This window comes from Tripterygium wilfordii, chromosome 11 (assembly GCF_013401445.1).
Source record: "Tripterygium wilfordii isolate XIE 37 chromosome 11, ASM1340144v1, whole genome shotgun sequence".
Classification (NCBI taxonomy): domain Eukaryota; kingdom Viridiplantae; phylum Streptophyta; class Magnoliopsida; order Celastrales; family Celastraceae; genus Tripterygium; species Tripterygium wilfordii.
The window spans coordinates 1,990,302-2,008,799 of NC_052242.1; the positions used below are offsets into that span (position 1 = coordinate 1,990,302).

The following is an 18,498-nucleotide window of genomic DNA, read 5'->3' on the forward strand; positions in this document are numbered from 1 at the left end:
TGAGACTATTTATAACTATAGAATTTAGATTGCATGAACTCATTAAAAATCTAGTTGCAAATTAAATAAATTGGACTTTACGGTAATAATTCTAATCACAAATGTGTGTGTGATAATGTCCATATTTTTGCCATATTATATATTTAATTGTAATTTTTATATTTTTATGTGTTTGTATGATAATTATAGAAATTAGTATTTGTAATTAACTTTCATTTGAACTTACATTAGTATGACCACAAAATAATCAAATCTTCAATTGATCTTATAAAACACTACATATAAACTTGATTTTTTTTTAACAGGGAGGGAGATTCAAACCATGGTCACCAAAGTGATACATCATCTTTACCACTCCAACTAGTGGCTTGGATGTCATATAAATTTGATTTGATTACCTAATGATCAATATATATTTAGAATTATTTGCGGTGTTTCTTTTATTAAATTTCAAATAGTAATTTTGAAGTATTTACTTAATAATGTGTCTCAAACTATGCAAAACTGCAAAGAAAAAAAGGTACATCAAATGATGAATAAGAAAAACAATTGAATTAGAAATAGCGGAAAATGTTGAATAACAATTTTTTAGATCTTACAACCTTGAGAACAAATACCAATATGTTTTGGGGTTTGTACTTTTATACAATTGAATACTCATAAAATTTGTTAGTAGTCTAGATCTTTCATAAATATAACAAAAAAAAAATCAAATAATATAAGCAGTCCACTTGAGTCAAATATCTTTATTTTATGGGATAATTATCGAAAAAGCCTTTGTACTTTCCAAAAAAAGTCATGTATATTTTTCGGGTTAAACAAACCCTATAATTTACATGTTAGGCTCCAAAAAATAAAAAAAAGGAAATCGATGCAGCTTCAAAAGTCATTTTACTAATAAAAAAACCGAAAAACTGATATAATCTTAATTAATGAATTAAAAAAGGTATTTATAAAAGGAACTGTGAAATTTTGACCTGCTTGACATAGGATAGGATAAATGTCAAATCATGTGGATACAGGGTTTGGGGTTGGAAGAGATGACATCCCCAAAAATTACAAGAAAATGTGTGATGTGACAAAAAGGATTATACTTGACATGAGATAAGGGAAAAGGTTTAAACAGGTCGAATTTTGCAATGATTCTTTCTAATTGCATGCAACTATGCAAGTCAAATTACAAAATGTCGAAACAATTATATATCAGTTTATAAATTTCTTCTCTGACTACTTTTGGTCATATCTGTCTGTGTATATGGAATAATTTTGAAGTATTTTATTTATTTGATGTTGTCGTCGTTGTTCGTTTTTAATAATAATAGAAATAAACTCTCTGTTGCGAACCAATAGGCGTTGGGGTGCCTCTCAAAATTATATGTACGTGTGAGTTTTTGGTAGAGCTGATCTGCTGGTGACTACTGTGTAGCAGTGGTGATGGTGGTGGTGGAGCCGTGGAGGTTATCGAACAGACTAGTAGGTGTAGGTGTAGAGTGTGTGTGTGTGTGAGTAATGATGAGATCTTGGGGAGTGGAGATTACTCATACTCATAAGCTTTTGCATTAAATGATATGCATGCAGGGAGACAAAGTATATATATATATGTAAGGATTGGCGGCGTGAGTGATAGAGAGAGAAAGAGAGTGGGTGGGATCAAGTGAGAGAGTACTCCTCTCTCTCTCTCTCACTTGCCATGAAAAAGGGACAGACAGACAGACAGAGAGTTCACTCGCAGGGTTGTATGACTATGTTCTGCAGGTCCCACTACCATGCAACAATCCATTTTAAAAATACGAACGGTGTTTTTTTTTTGTTGTTTACGTTGGTTTTGGAATTTGAGCAAAGCAATCATGATTAATTAACCTAATCTTTCAAGGAAAATGATAAAATATCCAAAAGATTGTTTCTTAGAGAGGAAGAGAAATCAAGACTACTTAAAAAGCCTACTATTGATGCATATGTCGAAGGCACTTTTTCATGAATATAGGTAGCCTTTTTACATGCTAGGGCTTTCAAGGTCACTGTGAAAAAACACAAATATCCCTTTAAAATGTAAATTCCCCTTTCAATGTTGTGCTTTTTTCTTCCATATATAGTCCATGTTTTCCTTCAGATCCATTAAAATGAAAACTTTTCAAGTCAATAGAGCAGAAACACTTGTTGTATATAGTCATCTGTCTGTCTTTCTCTCAACTCCACCATTCATATATATATATATAGCTTTTAATCATGCAATGCAAGATAAGGCTAAAATGTATTTGGAAGGTTTGACTATGCCATTGGGCTTTCACTTCATGACCTGTTTTTAGCTGAAATAGAAACCCATGCTTAATTATTCTGACATGTTGAGGTGCCATAACAAACTAAACAAGTTAATAAATAGTACGATATTGGGTTTCGATTTTTGCCATTCTAAGTAGTCATGCTAGCTTTCTTACCAAATGCTTCAAACTGTCTTTTCTCTCTTCTTCTCTTTTCATTTGCATGTATGTATAAGACTACACGAAGGAAAAGAAGAAAGTGGACTAGTTTTAGCAAAGCATATCATGTGTTTACCCCAAAGAACTTAAATTCTCGAATTTACCTTGTGTGCCCAAAACCCAATCCCAATAAGAGACGGACCTTCTCTTCCTGTCATTAGAATAGAAAAAGTTGGCATTCTTGACCAAAATAAGCTTTTTCTTCAAATTTTTATTACATATATTTGAAATTTCGCAACTTACAAGAAATTATTATTAGGCGTAAAATTATGGATATTTTGCTGGAGGACGGTGATCAGGTCATGTGATATTAAGTCTAGAGAGAAAGAGAGGCATAGCTTTTGCATTCACACTTTCACAATGCCTACGCCATAGTATATCCCTATTTTTCTACTATTTTGTACGTATAACGAGTTAATATCACATTTGGGCATTGAAAGATAGACAGTGTTCAAATTTACACATCAAAAGTTAAAACGTTTCAATTTGGTTTCTCAAAGATCAAATGTCCCAAATAGATCACTCGAACATATTTTCTATGTTTTGGACAATCAACCCGTCTATGTGACAAGTTGATCGAATGGAAACTGCTAACATTTGATGACGTGGCTTGATGGCGTTCGCCTCATGGAAAATAAATTTTTATTTTTTTGAAAAATAACATATGGCAAAAACAAAATCACACACCTGTCTTCCATCCCTCTCGATATTATAAACCCTAATCTCAATTTTCATCCATCGCCTCAACCGATTCAATAAGCCCCCAAACCCAATCCAAGACTAAAAAATCTATCTTGCCATCGCCAATTTCTAAATAATGGGTCAAAAGGTCCAACAAAATTTTGAACCCTAGAAATCAGCTCCCCCTTGGCTAGAAATCAACCCTATTTTGACCAAATATGATATTAGCCCATTTTGCATATACTATATACATATAGATGAACTAATACGCAGAATTATCTTATGCGGACATAAAATGTGGATCTATATTTTCAACCTTGATTAAGAACATGTAAGTGACATTATTGCGAAAAGCATACACTCCATTGTTAGTGATGTGAAGTGTAAGATTGTGAAGTGCTATATTGATAAAAAAAAATTAGCAGGCAAAATTGTATTATTGGTATATGAATCTGTACGGATGTTAAAATTTGAAAAAAGGTCCAAATTTATAAGGTGCAACGTAGCAGCTTGGAGCTCTTGGACAAATGGAGGTGCAAAAATCAGATTGTGAGTTAGCTTGTTGCTTGCTGCATGCGGTACACGACTAACGACCAACATTTATTGTTCCACGTCGCAAATATCAGTCATAGTGGGTCTATGTTCTCATCAATGGCTAGGCAATAGGGGTGGTGGTACGATGTTTTGTTGCTGTAATTTTTAGAATACTTCTAATCTCAGCCTTTAACTATATCTAACGGTTCTGAATTGTTGACACGTCATTAATCTAGTTTCAACGATTCAACGCTACTTTTCTTCCCAAATGAGTAAACGACGTCCCATCTGTCTCCTCACGATCTCCCTCGCGAGCCTGTGGAAGAAGAGGGGAACTCGGTTTCTGGCGGAGGAGATGGACATTCTATTCTCCGTCGATTTTCGGTGCGGGAGGAGAGAGTGGGTATCTATGTTTTTTCCGATTTTATCCTTAAGCTATGAACTTAGCTATTTCTATCCTCGAACTTTCAATTTTTATCTTAAGTCACACTTCCGATGAGATTTCAGTCAGATTTTGCTGATATGGCTTCAAACTCTGACAAATTGTATAGATAGCGTGATGATGTGTCAAAAATCAAAAAAAATAAATCAAATCTTCTACACATGGCATCCACATGGCTATGACACCAAAAAACAAATAAATGTGTAATCCAAAGAACACCAAGAACACAAAATCTCAATTGCAAAATCCTACTATAATCTCAAAATTCGCAAAACCCGACCATCAAATTCGCAAAACCCTACAATCAAAATTTGTATTGAAATCCCAAAATTTGTTAGAACACAAAATCTCAATCTCCAATCGCAAAACCCACTGAGCTGACTCTAACCGCTTTACCAAAACCGTCTGCAATGTGTTAGTAGAGGTATTGAGAGTGTTTGGAGGAATTCATTGTAAGCCAATACAGATCCAGAGTACAAAAGACTTGGAATATGTGGCCGAGGACTAAGGTCGAAGCAAGCAAGTGCCAGCATTACCATTGCGAAGATCTGGGTTTGCCCCTTTTGCTTCCATCGTTGCGATTTGCGAAGATATGGGTATGCCCCATTGCGAAGATTTGGGAGAGAAGGAGCTAGTGAGTCGCCAATAAAATCAAATGTCTAAAAATTCAAATATGTCATGATATGAAATTCTTGTTTTGATCTACATATGAAAGAAAATGGCTTGTTCTTTTGCTAGGTTTAGCAAGAGAAGAGAGAGCGATAGTAAAATCGATAATCTAGAAAAAATAGGTAAAAAGGAAAATTTATGGTCAGAGAAAGATTAAACAAGTAGAGTCATTCTCCATCACATTCTCAATCGTCTCAGAATCTTGAAGAAAATGTGATTGAGGAAAGGGGCTCTGATGGTAGGATTTTGCATTTGGAGATTGAGATCTCGTGAGTTCTGGGTTTGGTTATTATTTTTTTTCATTTTACATGTGGAAAGAAGAAATTTTTCAAAAATTTTGATACACCAACATTTCACTTATATTGTTCATCAGAATTTGAATGCCACATCAGCAAAACTCGACAGATATGGATGGACAAGTAGCCGAATTTTATGTGTGTTATGAAAACTACATCGGAAAGATATTAATGACCAGTAAACTTGTTTCATTCCTTGATATTAAACCATCCCTTTACTGCTTATCTATGTATAATTTCATGCCATGAAAATGGAAGCTATTAGAGGACACTTGCCACGAAACAAAGTTAGTTTATACACGTATAGTCTTGACTCCTCGCAAGGTACTTAGTGATGATTTCGTGAGCAATAATAGGATTTTTTTATCTTCCACATTTATGATTGTTTACGGGAGATGATTATTTTAAGTATGACTCTAAGAAAATAACCCAAATAATCGATAACCGAATTGATTGATTGGTTTACTTTCTAGTTTTTAAATATATATTTCTTAAATGGAACCGACTGATAATCGAAATAATCATTGATAACTGATTGTCATTTGGTTAAATTTATGTCAAAAAATCAAAGAAATCGATTGTAATTGATTGTTCACACCTTACATAATTTTAAGATTAGGTAGGATGTTCAACTGTTTGGCTCATTTTTCACACAACCACGAATACTAGTTGGTATACACGTGGGCAATGGAACAGACCCAATTAAAAAAAAAAAAACCTGTGATCGACTTGAAATAGTATCAATGGATATGAATTTCGTAGATAAGAGTATGATCCTAAATAAAAATAAATAACGGAAATGAATATGGGTAGTTATTCTTTGGATACTTAGCGGGTTGGCCCAATTCACGGATCTCACGGGCTGATAAAACATCATCCTACATAGTGGATTCCTTGGATATTTAGTGGGCCGGCCCACTTTACAACAACCAACACGACCTACAATCGTCATCAAAACTACTGGATTTACATATGCGACGTGGCATGCACAGATGCACTGGTGGACTCTCAATTTACATTCGCAGTGAAACGGTAACCACACTCGAGCTCTTTTTTCTTGCGTTTGGCCGTCTCTGCGAAAGATTCCAGCAGATCGATAGCTTCGTCGTCCATCGATGGCGGAAGCTCAAGCTGTCAATACCCCAAGCCTCTCCGAGTTACCTATTTCATTCTCTTCTTTCTTTCTTTCTATACGTAAGGAGTGGGACAATTTTCGCAGTCCAATCATAAACTGAAAAAGGGGGAGGGAATTGCGGTAGTGTGGCCTTGATCTGTGTTGCTCATTTCCTTTTGTGATGTTCTGGAATTGTTATGTCTCATGATTATGATTTTTGATTGTACTGGATTCTTGATAGTAATTTTAGGACAACGATAATGAAATGCGGCGCGTATAGCGAATGGATTATGGTGATTTGTAGAATTCTTGATACCTGGTGCGAAAGTAATATAAATGAATTGGAGTAGTTCTTGGTTTCCATTTTTGCTGGGAAGAGTTGAGGTCATGGATTTATCTTAAGATCAATAGAGAGAGAAGGAAACTTATACCCTTAATTTCAATAGCTATGTGTTGGAAAATCTGGTTCCAGAGTTTCTGATGGCATTGGTTCCTTTTTGAGGCATGTAGTTGACAATTGGTCCAGTACTCTTAAGATTTTTCGGTTCATTTCGATCTGACTTTAATGCTTGTATTGTTTTAGATGTGATGGTCCTGATGGATTTAACCTCATATTTGTAGCTCTTTGCTGCACTTCTGCCATGCAATAAATTATTTTCTTACTGAAAAAGTATTGTTGAAGGCAGCGTCTATTAGTTGATTGTGAATTGAAATGCTTTTAATAGTTTTATATTGGATGTTGATGGGGGACTTCATTACACTGGTTCTTTTTGGGTTTAAGGTCCTACTGCTTGTGAAAATGGATATTTGTAGAAGTCTGGAAAATTTTCATTTGAATTATCAGAAATTCTCAAAAATATGTATGTGCGTTAAGGGCGATGGATGCAAAGTATGAAATGCTTCATAATTAGTATTATTACTCTATAGGTATCAGTAAAAGTTTGTTTTTGGACATGATAGACCCTTTGGAAGTTTTGGATTGAAGATGCTCTCTATTGTGAGGCAGAGGCACACATTGGTGTTCTTCATTTGCACTTGAACTTATTTACCATTTTGTGAGGGGAATAGTTCTTCTTTAGTTATGAGTTGGCTTTGGCATCAGTCTTTTTCTGATTTCAAAGGATGCTTTACTAATGCATGTCATATATAAAAGATTTTTGTTGTGGTTAACATTTCATAAAAGTATTCTCTTTATTGAGGTGCGAGATTTTTTAGTAAAATCATAATCTGAGACTGAGATTGAGCAACCGTGGGTTTGGTTTCAGGAGGATGATTCAGTACATTTTGGAATGATGTACTCTTGTCATCCCCGATAACTAAATTAAGTTGCTGGAGCGAAATACTTATGAAATCATTGCATATGGGGCACAAGTGCACAACGATTATGAAGTCATTTAGGTTGTAGCAATGTTGGAAGTTTAAACATTGAAGTATAAGAAGGATGTGAGCTGGATCAGATTGAGGTAAATACTGTCCTGATTCTTTCTTTATGACTCTGTATGGTTGTTAAGACTCAGGCTCTCGAATACCCAAGTCTCTGTTATTGGTAGCCTAAGTCTCCGAATATTGAATGTGGTGAGTACAAAGACTGCTCGGTCTGTACCCCCCATGAATTGCACACATGGCTAATGGTGTGAATTGGGGGCTTGTGAATATGTGTCTTCTGCCACTGGCGCTCAAATCCTTTGGAGTATCATGGGATATGACATATTGTTTTCATTACCATGGCCACCTTAAGTGCCAAGCATGTGTGCTCTTGATTAAGAGCTTCTGCCCATTGTCTTACGGTACCCCCAGAAAAGAGCGGATTTGCAGAAGCCATCGATTGAATTCTTAAAACAGCTGTTTTTTTCCTTCCCTTTCTAGAAAGGAAAGCTATATAATCAATCTGGTCATTATTTTTATCAGTCCATTACTGTAATGAATAAACTTCAGTTGAGGTAAAAGCTGGCTTTGGCTGTGCATAGAATCTGTGGGCACATTATGAATGTTGTTTCTCTATGACCAAGTTTAGGTTGTCAAGTCACGGCAGCAACCTTTTAGAAATTCTGAGCTAGTTTTTTTTTTGTCTTTGTTCTATTTTCGTTTACTTATTTTCTTTGTTACTCAAGGCCCAAGCTAACTGCCATATTACTAAACGGTTGGCAGGTAGAGAGATGGAATGAGCAGAGGGAGAATGGCACCTTTCCAGGTCCTCTGTAGGTGGCATCTGTCTTGGTTAATGGTTTGGTTCCAGCTTAATCAATTACTTGAATTTCTTCATTGGAAAGTGATTTCTTAGGGAATGGCATATTTAATTAAGTATGGGAATTAATAAGAAATTCTGACTTGTTTATCAGAGTTTCAGAAATTCGGAAATACAAAGAATGTATGCTCATAAGATGAAGGCGTTAGCCCTGTTTTTCATGTCAAAATTTTCTACATTACCTGCTCTCTTATGTTACAGCTGGCTGGATGGGATTGTAAGTAAACTTGCCACATAATAAAGATAATTGTTTTAGCATATGATCTTTATCTTCGACTGAAGATTATTAAGCCATTTCGAATCCACCGTTCTTGACGGACTCCAAATAACAATGGTCCGTTTGCTAGTTTAATGTTTGGCATGTACAAGCAAATCTTTGTAGATTACTAGGATCGGATTTGGCAAAAAAAAAACAAAAATCAGGCTTGAGGAGAGGAATTCTTATCCAGCCCCGCAAGTAAAACAAGGAATAGCATACCCATAATCTTTTCATTACAAGACAACATTCAACAGTTAGCACACGAGTAGAAATAGCCATTAGCATCAAGATCGCACACCATAAATACAGCTACAGAGTCAATTTGCTAATTTATAAGCCAACCCATATGAGGTTTCCAGATGCAACTTTATTTAGTAATAACATTCAGCATCTTATAATTAAAAGCATAAAATAGCTCTGGCATTAACATAGCCATCAAGGCTAGATCATAACTCATTTGAAACCTGGTAACATGAGTTCAGTCTTGAATTCAGCCCTGAGTTCAGCCTGAAGTTCAGTTCTGAGTTCAGACTTGAGTTCAGTCAGGAGTTCAGACTGAAGTTCAGTCCTGAGTTCAGACTTAAGTTCAGTCCTGAGTTCAGCCATGATGTCAGCCTTGAGTTCTACACGCTCTTTTACACACAACAATTTCATCTCTGCAAATTCCTTCTGCAATGCTTCAAATTGGTGATGGCTTGCTGCTACTCTAACTTCTTGCCAAGGACTTAACCTATATGCCATTTGATATACATATCCAACTGCATTAACTGGAACCACGTTACAGATATCAAAAGTTATTTTCTATTCGCATAACATGAGTTATATAAACTCTTAACAACTTCATCATAACAATAACCACAGTATATAATCACCATTTGATATACATATCCAACTCTTATCAACTGGAAGACACTTCTTTTTGTTTATGGTTTTTGGGGGAGGGTGAAGAAGAAGTAATTATATTACCATCATCAGGAGCAGCGAAAAGAGAGATGATATCTCCGTGAAAAATATTCACAGCTTCTCCTTTAGTCAACTTTTTCCAATTGACATATGTGTCAAATGCGCTGCATAAAGGGCCCAAACAATCACAGTATATGAATAACAAAATACATAGTATTTATATGCACAAATTTATGCATAAATATATCCAAACCTATAAGCATACTACCTAATGTCCCACAAGAAGACAGCTGGATAATAGGTCCCAAGATGCTTTGCTGCTTCACTATCAACTCTGGCAATATATATTCCATAGCCATTGTTGACCGCCTCGTTTGGAATTTGGAAATACATTTCCTTCAATACTAGGCCAATGCAATGCTCAGTCATCTTCAAGTCAATACAGTGTCCCTAATTTGCACCCATTTATCAGCATAAAAAACTAATATACAACACAAATAAATGTCCTAATAATGTGGAACAGTCCTTGAACAAAGAAAAAAATGGCCAAGGGTATGGTAAAACTATCAAATCAAGCAGATAAAGTTTCAATATTTCCTCGTAATTCAAGTAAAGCTATCAAACCTTCGTTTTGGAGAATGAAAATACTAAAAAGGCCGCTAGTAAAACAATAATTCATATCATTTTCGGCCATAGTAGACACAAAAATCAAAATAAAATAATGAAAATCACAAGAGAACTGAAGCTTCAGTGAAGACCTGGTATCCCTGGTAGCTCCTGCCATCAATTGCACGCTTGGTGATAGCCGTTAATACGCCCCAGATGATAGGATCATCATAGGTAGGGTAGTCATCCGAAAAGAGCTTAGCTTTCTGTAGTATGAGATCTTTTGTTGATATAACTTGTTGTTCGGAGGGCTTATCAAACTCTTTTGCATCAAATTTACTTGGTTTTGAGTAACTGCGTTCTTTTGCATCAGACATACTTGGTTTTGAGTAACTGCGTGTGTTACCCATATTTCCTTTACCTCTGCTATCAATAGAGAAACAACGTAAGCCAGAAACAACAAATTACACATCTGACAGATCTTGAGAAAAATCTGCTTCTATGACTCAGATTCTGACAACAATTAATAATGTTAGCCTGTATATCTAACTGCATAGAAAGCCACTGGGATTGAGCGGATATCCAAAAAGCATGTAAATCGCTTAGATCAATTGGTTCCAACAAATCCATATAAGAATCCACGTAAAAATTCCATTGCAGATGAACCAACATGTTCAATGTCAAAATTTAAACAGTCTGTATGGAGGGTATCATGAATTGGGCCTCAACAGATAAACAAACAAAAAACCAGCAACAAAAGAATACATGTCAACAATCATTTTTGCCAAATACAAAGTTTCAAGAAAAGAAAAATATGCTTCTAGGACCTAGATTATGTCAGTATTTAACAAAGAAAATAAATTTCATAAATTAACTTACACAGAGCAATTCATAACAACTTATAGCTGCAGATTTAGAGAAGGAAAGGAATTCTAAAGTGGAGAATCATCCGGTGTATGGACACAGAAATTAATAAAAAAGGTTCGTCAGACATCAGAAAAATATGCAAGATCAATTTTTTACACTGAGGCAACTACTTAGCCACTGGAATTGAATTGATCTCCAGACGTGCATGTACAATCCCAATATCCCATGGCAGATAAATCCATTTTAAACATGGAAAAAAATAAAATAATAATTGTAACAAAGAAATCGAAAACCCTTACCCTTCAAAAGTAAAACAAGCAACTAAAACAGAGATCGAAGGAGAGACACAAAACAAATCTCTTCAGAACACACAATTCATGAAAAAAGCAAACAAAGATGAGAGAATTACATGAGTGTTCCAAAGCAGAAGATTTGATCTGCCGAGATTCCCAGTTTGATATGATCGCACCGAATCAGGAAATAAAGACGTATCTTTCCTAAAGCGCAAACCGTTTCGTTTCTACTCGTAACGTTGCTTAGACTCGGACTCCCTCTTTTCGTTTACCTATCTACAAAGTGGCTTCCGTTCGACATAAGCGATTAAGCCCAACCCACATTGTCTAAGCAGGGTGGGCAGTAAACGGGCTTGTCAAAGCCGATGCAGCCTACTCTTATGGTACCTGGAAGAGAAGTAGCCAGCCTGGCCCAGCCATTACCAAATGGGTTCGTAGCAGGCTAAGCAAGAAGACTAGCCCAATTCATCACCACACCTCCCAAGTCCCAATGCTCCCATCAATATTTGGAGCAATCAATGGTGGGCTTTGAGAGCAAACTTGGACCTCTTCCTCTTAACAACCTTTGAACTCATTTGTCCCATATCTATATGCTAGAGCAATACCCTTGAACAGTTACATCTGATGATGTCAAAACAACTTTGATTATGTGTTCCCTTTGATGCAATCTGCACAATTTGGTGGGTGGGTTGTGAGAGATTTGCCCAAGGAGTAGTTTCCGCATCAAGAAAAATTTGCGTACCCAATAAAAACGACAGAGAATTAGGCGTTATTGTGGTGTAAGGCCAGGGAGTACACTCTGAGATGGTTTTTGTTTGAACTTTCCGTGCCAAATCAAGTTGACGGAGATTTTGCCAGTAAGAAAACCCAAACTCACAACTTAAAACTTGAAGAATTTGCTACTGAGATTTGAAAATAAGTTACCCTACCCATTCAAGTAAATAAATGGGCCTTTATGTGACTCAAAAAAAAATAAACTTTAATCAGACCCCTACTTTTATTAAAGACATTCATATTTGGGTTGACTTCGCACTGACTGTGTCCTGTTTTAGGGTTTGTCTCAAAACACCCCATAGGGCCATACCATTTATGGGGCCATACCATTTCTGACCTTCTTCCACTACAAAGTAACGAGCTCCCCCGCCTCAACCCCATAAACGAAATCAGAATCAGCTTTGCATGTCGTCGGTCTTGCTGCAGATCACGATTTAGAGTGCTTCTCCAACATTCTCTGACCTCCGCTCGGATTTTTTGTGGTTATGATAATCGTGATCGGGGATGCTTGAGGTAGTAATGCATTTTCTTCTCTCTTATTTGATTTTGTTTCTGGTTTTGTTTCGTTGAAGAAAAACATATGATTAGCTCTTAAGTTTTCTCTTCTTCATTGCTTCAATTTTTTTTTATTTAAAAAAATGGATGATGTTTTGATTCTCGGTATATTGAGTCAATGTTATTGTGTTCAAACTAGTAACGCTTACCTATTATCCTTTGAGATTGGGTACCAAGATGGGTTTCAGTCTTGGACCTGTTATGATGAGATTTGGGATGAGATCAGACCCTGATCAAGCTTCCATTAATTCTATTACTTTGTTCGTTGCCCTCCTTTCCACTTGCATAGTGATTGGGTATCAAGATGGGTTTCAATTTTGTACTAAGACATTTGATTTCTCCTCCACCCCTGTTTATTATTTGTTTTTATGGCTTGGGGTGTACTTTGAAAATGTTTTAAATTTAGTGTACTTTTGATGTATTCATAAGAATATAAGATTCTATCAGGTTTGTCTAATAAGGAGTGTTTTTAATAAACTTAGGGATGTGACTAAAGTTTACTAAAAAAAAAACTATATAAATGGGCCACAGGCTTTCAACAGGCAGGTTGCATATATGTACTTGCATAAAGTCAGGAGGGCCCAATCAAAAACAAAGAAGAGGCTGCCATCCATCACATAAGCTAAAAATAAAACCGTGATAATAAAAAAAAATTATAATAAGAGTATATTGTAATATAAGATGTGATCAAAATATAAAAACATTGCAGTTTTTATAAACCAATATAACTTTGCCTGGTAATTTTTTACCAATCTAGTACTGTCAAGAACATGAAGGCATTTGATCTCGAAATAGTGTGGGTAATCAATGAAACTGATGGTTTTATGAGATTAATGGTATGTGTGTAATAATATCAATGATTTGCGGGTGATTAATGGCCATTGGATTGCATATGCGGGCATTTTTCAAAGACAAGATTGTTTCAGGTTGGGGCCTACAATTTTTTTTATATGTACTTTTAATCTCAGATTTTAATTACATCGAATGGTTTTAAGAGATGGCACCTCATTATCCTATGGTGAGATTTTATACATATTTTACACATCAAGGGTAAATTAGTATTTTCATTATAATTTTGTGTATAAACCTACAATTTGTAGTGCAAACTTATCATGTTTAAAAGTAATGTGTAGATAAAATTTTTCTTACATATATATATTAGTCAGAATCCCGCGCGATGCGCGGGTATGTTTTTATTTTTTTTTTTGAGTTTTGCAATATCATAAAAAAGGGATTGCTTTGCACACTAAATTGAAATGACTACTGCATAGATTACTGAATTACAAATTGAAACTATACATATCACATATGCCTCTATATTTCATATTTAAAAATTATCAAAGGCGAACACTATACTGTCACTATAGGATAAAAGATACATTAAGAAATTAATATTATCAAAACCTAATACATGTTGTAAATTACAGAAAATGCACAAATTAAACATTACAAATCAAGGTATTAGGGTTCTACCACCCCTTTCAAGTAAAAGTAATTGTCTCATATTCAAAATTTGCTGCACATTTAATGCAACAATCTTCACAAAGAAAAAGTAGTACTCTTTCATAATTGTAAAATGATATCAATACGTCCGAACCTGATATATATATGAAATGAGAACCCCCAATAGTAGTTAGTCATCCCTCCTTTAGTAACGACAATTCATTACATCATTGTCATTAGACGTACAAATTAGTGATGTATACAGAGTTTATATGCTAGATGGTCGAAGAAAATTGAAAGGCTTAACATGGTATATAATTTGATAACTACAAAAGAGATCAAAATAACTATTAATAGCTTCTTTTCAATTGCTGCAGTGACTGAAGAGGATAGTAAGGGGCCTATTAATGTCAAAAGTCTGGAGATCACTGTGGTGATGGAGCCACCAAACCAAGCCAGGAATTGTTTCCAATTGGTAATTTTGAGAGACCTGCCTTTGAGTTGCTTGTTTGGTATGGAGCATCTCACAGTAATCCAGCAAAAATGGCCATAAAGAATTATACCCTGCAGGTTGGAGGGCTTTACCACAACAAAAGAATCATGTCAATTGTAAAACCATATTTGCTTTTAACCATAATTATACAAAAACTAAAAAATGTAACTTGAACGGCTTAGAAAGTTTGTGGAAATGCAATGAATTAACAAAAAAGTTGAGACCGAATGCCTACCTATATTTTCTCTTCTCCAAAAACCTTTGCAGGGAAGTTTCCTTGCTATTGGCAGAACTGACATCAAAGCAAAAAAACACTTACTAGAAAATCATGACCAAATAAATTGAAAATTTTGCTTAACTTGTGAATAACAAATGTAGGAAACCAAAGAGGCGGAAAGGATTACCATTTACCACTAACTATATGCTGACTGGGAGCTTGAATTTAGACTTGCTTTAAATCATTGCCAAAATTATGGGCAACATTAGGAGGACTCAGACTGTAAACTTCTACCGGTTTAGTAGTGATATCACTCTCGAAAGAAGAAAAAAATGTTGTGCAACTCTGTCCATTTCCCTTGCATGCTAAGAGAATGACTTCTTTAGCTTTGTCCACAGGAAAATCACTAAACACAAACACTTGCCAACCATAAAATATAGTCATATGTGCAGTCTAAAGTTCCCCCGCTGCATAACTACTTTACAATGAACATAACAAAAATCAATCAAAACTGTAAATTCAATTATAAAAGTAATAGCCTATATTTTATTAAAGCATAAACTCACCAAGAATTAGCCCTTTTGGGAGCTCCTCTTCTAATTTACCATCGATGATAGTCGTAAAACATTAATTTTTTACATCTAAATCGACATAGTTTCCATTTTCTTTTGTCTTGCGCTTGATTGCAGGGCTTGGATTCCAAACTCTGCGATGCAGATCCGATAGCAGTATTCACAGCACCAGTCCTTAAAACTACATATATTAAACACTTCGACTCATGTTATATCATGTGTAGATCAGACCATGAGAACATTACAAATTTAAAAGCTCTTATCAATAGATAAGAGTATCAATCTTTTCAACTTCCACATTCCAAATAATTCCAAAACAGAAATTGTATGCCAAATCCACGTCTTGTCACTCAAGAAGAAACAAAAATGTAAATTATAATGCAGTTTCTGGTTGAAAAACCTTCAATCCAATAATTGAGACACTTTCATCAAATTTAGGATCAGCAGAAGGAAATACGCGGACAAAAGGAGATGAAAGGATTAAAACCGTAGTATCCAGCATCTCCAGGAAACGTCCTATCTAATTACATCCCATGGCAACGTCTAAAATATACGCATCAAAAGGCATCACTCTAAAACTTCAAAATGTACTAAATTAAAAAACACAAAAGACCCAATGAAGGAAAAGGACCAAATTTCTAAGACCCATAACATATAAACAAAGAAACCCACCTAGCAATTCAAGGAAATCAATTGAGCCTGAAAAGGTGGTACCTATCAAAACTCCAAATGACAACATTAAATTGATCGTCAAATTGAGATATCTACCGTTCACGATAGATCATATGTTTCGTATTTCGCTCTCTCTGACTACTCCGTACCGATTCGTTCCGAGGTTTGATTGAGTTTTGCAATCAATTGAGTCTGTACATAGAATCGTTAATGATTAGAGTTGGGGAATGAAAAGCGATTCTATTGAAAATTTACAATTTTCACAAAAATGGATCATCAAAATGGATTAGATGACATAAGCAAAACAATAAATAACAAATCAACTTCATCTTTTTAAGAAGAATGGAATCATTATATAGAAAGAGACGGAAAGTAAAAATTTGAAGACGAACCTGGTCTAGATAAGGAATTGTTGTGCGATTTCTTTGTGTGAAGAAAAGGATAGCTGGTAAGAAATTGAGAGAGACCTGCATCGAGAAGCAATCGATGCAAAGGAAGATCTCGTAGAGAGAGATTCAGCGAAGCACGATAGGTACAAGACGTTTCATTTTTTTGTATTTATTGTTTTTCTGTTTTTTCTTGGCTTGCCGTGTGGGAAATTTAGCTAAACAAACGGTATGTGCTTGATTCAGAAATAGGAAGCAGTGAAGAGTCCACGTGGGCATCAACTAAGAAGAATAGCAATCCAGGTGTCAAGATAATATCAACTGTTGTTAGAGTTTTTGCTTTATATATATAACTAGTTTTGTGCCGGCGCTTCGCGCGGCATGCAATCCCATTTTTATGAAACCTTCATGCCTTGTCAAATTTGGGTATTGCGTTATATTTTTAATTGATAAATGATTTGGTGAGTTGACGGTGATTTTGTCATTTTTGGTCATAAGTTGTTTCTAACATTCATATTATCATTCACGTGGTCTTTGCAATTACGTTGCCGATCACCGTTGCAATGATATCCAATATGTAAACATTCTCAACTCGACAATGACATTATTTAACACAGCAATTCCATACTTGGAAAAAATAGATGAGGAAATCATTAGACTTCCCCATTAGCAGAATTTCAATTTTGTCTTCCAGCACAACTAAAAGAAGAATGAGTGGAACACCAGAAAAGTATAGAAACATATTTATGTATAACACAATAGAATAAACAATTAAAATTCCAAATACATTACGGCATATGTTTGTAAACTACCACAACAACCCTGTGTAATGCAGAGTCCATAGCTTAATTTAATAACGTTATTTTTGAAGTATTCAAGTTTTGAAATCTGAATAATAGAACCTTTTTTTCCCTGATAAGTATGTTAGTATACATTGACTGGGAAAGTTTAGATACAGGAAAAATATTGCAATAAACTATATGATCCAGAGGGCAAGCACATGGTAGTTTTTATAATCATTGAATAGGCAACAATTTTGACTAAGGTTTGTTAGAAAACCCCATTAACCAACTACCAGCTCTCTCTACATAACGTCACCAAGGAAACAACTGAATTTTGTTTCTCCCATGATTAGCATCATTTTACCTCACGGGTTATATGTGGTCGCATTACGATTCTCCGAAATCTATGACAGATACCATCAACAATTTCAATGAATTGACACAGTGATAAATTGTAGTTGATGGGAAAAATAGGATGGTTGGTTGAGTAAAAAATTAACTGACAATGAAAATTTATAAAAATTAATCACCAACCTCTCTCTTAAGGATGCAAAAGTCATTGGATCATCAATAGTCTTTCGAAGAATATTAGTAATCAAATCAACCGAAAGTGTAGTGAAATGGTCCATGATAGGGTATCTCCTGTTAGTCTTTATTATTCTTGTTTACAGTACATATAGATTCTTCAACGTTGACGAAGATACCATAAAAGTTTTCCTCACTTCATATATCTGCATTGGAAAGGTTTTTTTGTTAAGCATTGTTTGGAAGAAATAAATCACATCAGAAAGCATGTGGAGTAGTAAGTTAACAACATGCTGCAGCTCTTAAAACTAATAACTGAGATACTTCAATCATTGTACTAAAATGCAGATTGTCAAAACAGAAAGTAACAATTTTTTTTATAAAAAAAATGGTCAAAGTTTTCAAAGTACAAATCTCGTTAGCTCTAAAGGAGTGGCAGACAGTGTTTCAACAGGAGTTTAAACACTGTAGTTAAATTACTGGTAGAAGAAGGCCACAAAAACGATATAAAGAGCTCATAGTCTGGCTAAAAGCATATTCCCATTGAACCTAAAAAAAGAATAACCTCTCTATCCGTGCCTTCAGTCTGGTTTACACAGATTGGTAAGAAAGAATGAAGGCCAACTATTTTTCGTTAAGAATTGAAATAATAACATTATGGCATAGATTCAAGAATCTCCATACACCGGTTAA

At 35.1% G+C, this 18,498-nt stretch overlaps 2 protein-coding genes and 2 long non-coding RNA genes across 7 annotated transcripts in view; 2 read left to right on the forward strand and 2 right to left on the reverse strand.

Annotated features, from left to right (window-relative positions):
* The first annotated feature begins 6,115 nt into the window (after positions 1–6,115).
* LOC120009128 (cytochrome c oxidase subunit 6b-1-like) overlaps positions 6,116–18,498 on the forward strand; it is a 30,602-nt gene continuing 18,219 nt past the window's right edge. The window contains exon 1 of the mRNA XM_038859595.1: positions 6,116–6,256. Within this exon, the coding sequence (XP_038715523.1) occupies positions 6,215–6,256 (42 nt within the window). The 5' untranslated portion in view covers positions 6,116–6,214. The remainder of the gene's footprint in view (positions 6,257–18,498) is intronic.
* On the forward strand, positions 6,263–8,718 carry LOC120009137. The gene is made up of 2 exons (XR_005470612.1): positions 6,263–7,676; positions 8,362–8,718. It is a non-coding gene; the product is annotated as an uncharacterized LOC120009137 (long non-coding RNA).
* LOC120009127 lies at positions 8,912–11,712 on the reverse strand. Of its 4 annotated transcripts, XM_038859594.1 has the most exons (6): positions 11,503–11,708; positions 10,379–10,649; positions 9,889–10,070; positions 9,684–9,784; positions 9,286–9,484; positions 8,912–9,237 (listed from the first exon to the last, which is right to left on the reverse strand). In XM_038859594.1, the coding sequence occupies exons 2-6, from the start codon at positions 10,634–10,636 to the stop codon at positions 9,171–9,173; spliced, it is 807 nt and encodes a 268-aa protein (XP_038715522.1). In that variant the 5' UTR covers positions 10,637–10,649; positions 11,503–11,708; the 3' UTR covers positions 8,912–9,170. The 4 variants fall into 4 exon arrangements, with proteins under 4 accessions (XP_038715522.1, XP_038715521.1, XP_038715519.1 ...); XM_038859593.1 differs by having other exon boundaries at positions 8,912–9,475; positions 11,503–11,712; XM_038859591.1 differs by having other exon boundaries at positions 8,912–9,484; positions 10,379–10,652; positions 11,503–11,710.
* LOC120009131 lies at positions 14,321–16,691 on the reverse strand. Its single transcript, XR_005470605.1, has 6 exons — positions 16,505–16,691; positions 16,209–16,304; positions 15,435–15,621; positions 15,063–15,343; positions 14,887–14,943; positions 14,321–14,737 (listed from the first exon to the last, which is right to left on the reverse strand). It is a non-coding gene; the product is annotated as an uncharacterized LOC120009131 (long non-coding RNA).

Excerpts from the sequence above, each read along its gene's own strand:
- LOC120009127 (XM_038859591.1), bottom strand. The coding sequence starts at position 10,636 with ATGGGTAACACACGCAGTTACTCAAAACCAAGTATGTCTGATGCAAAA. Across the intron at positions 10,071-10,378 it reads GGAGCTACCAGGGATACCAG|GGACACTGTATTGACTTGAA; the intron begins GTCTTCACTGAA and ends GGTGCAAATTAG. Across the intron at positions 9,485-9,683 it reads TTTCGCTGCTCCTGATGATG|TTAATGCAGTTGGATATGTA; the intron begins GTAATATAATTA and ends ACGTGGTTCCAG.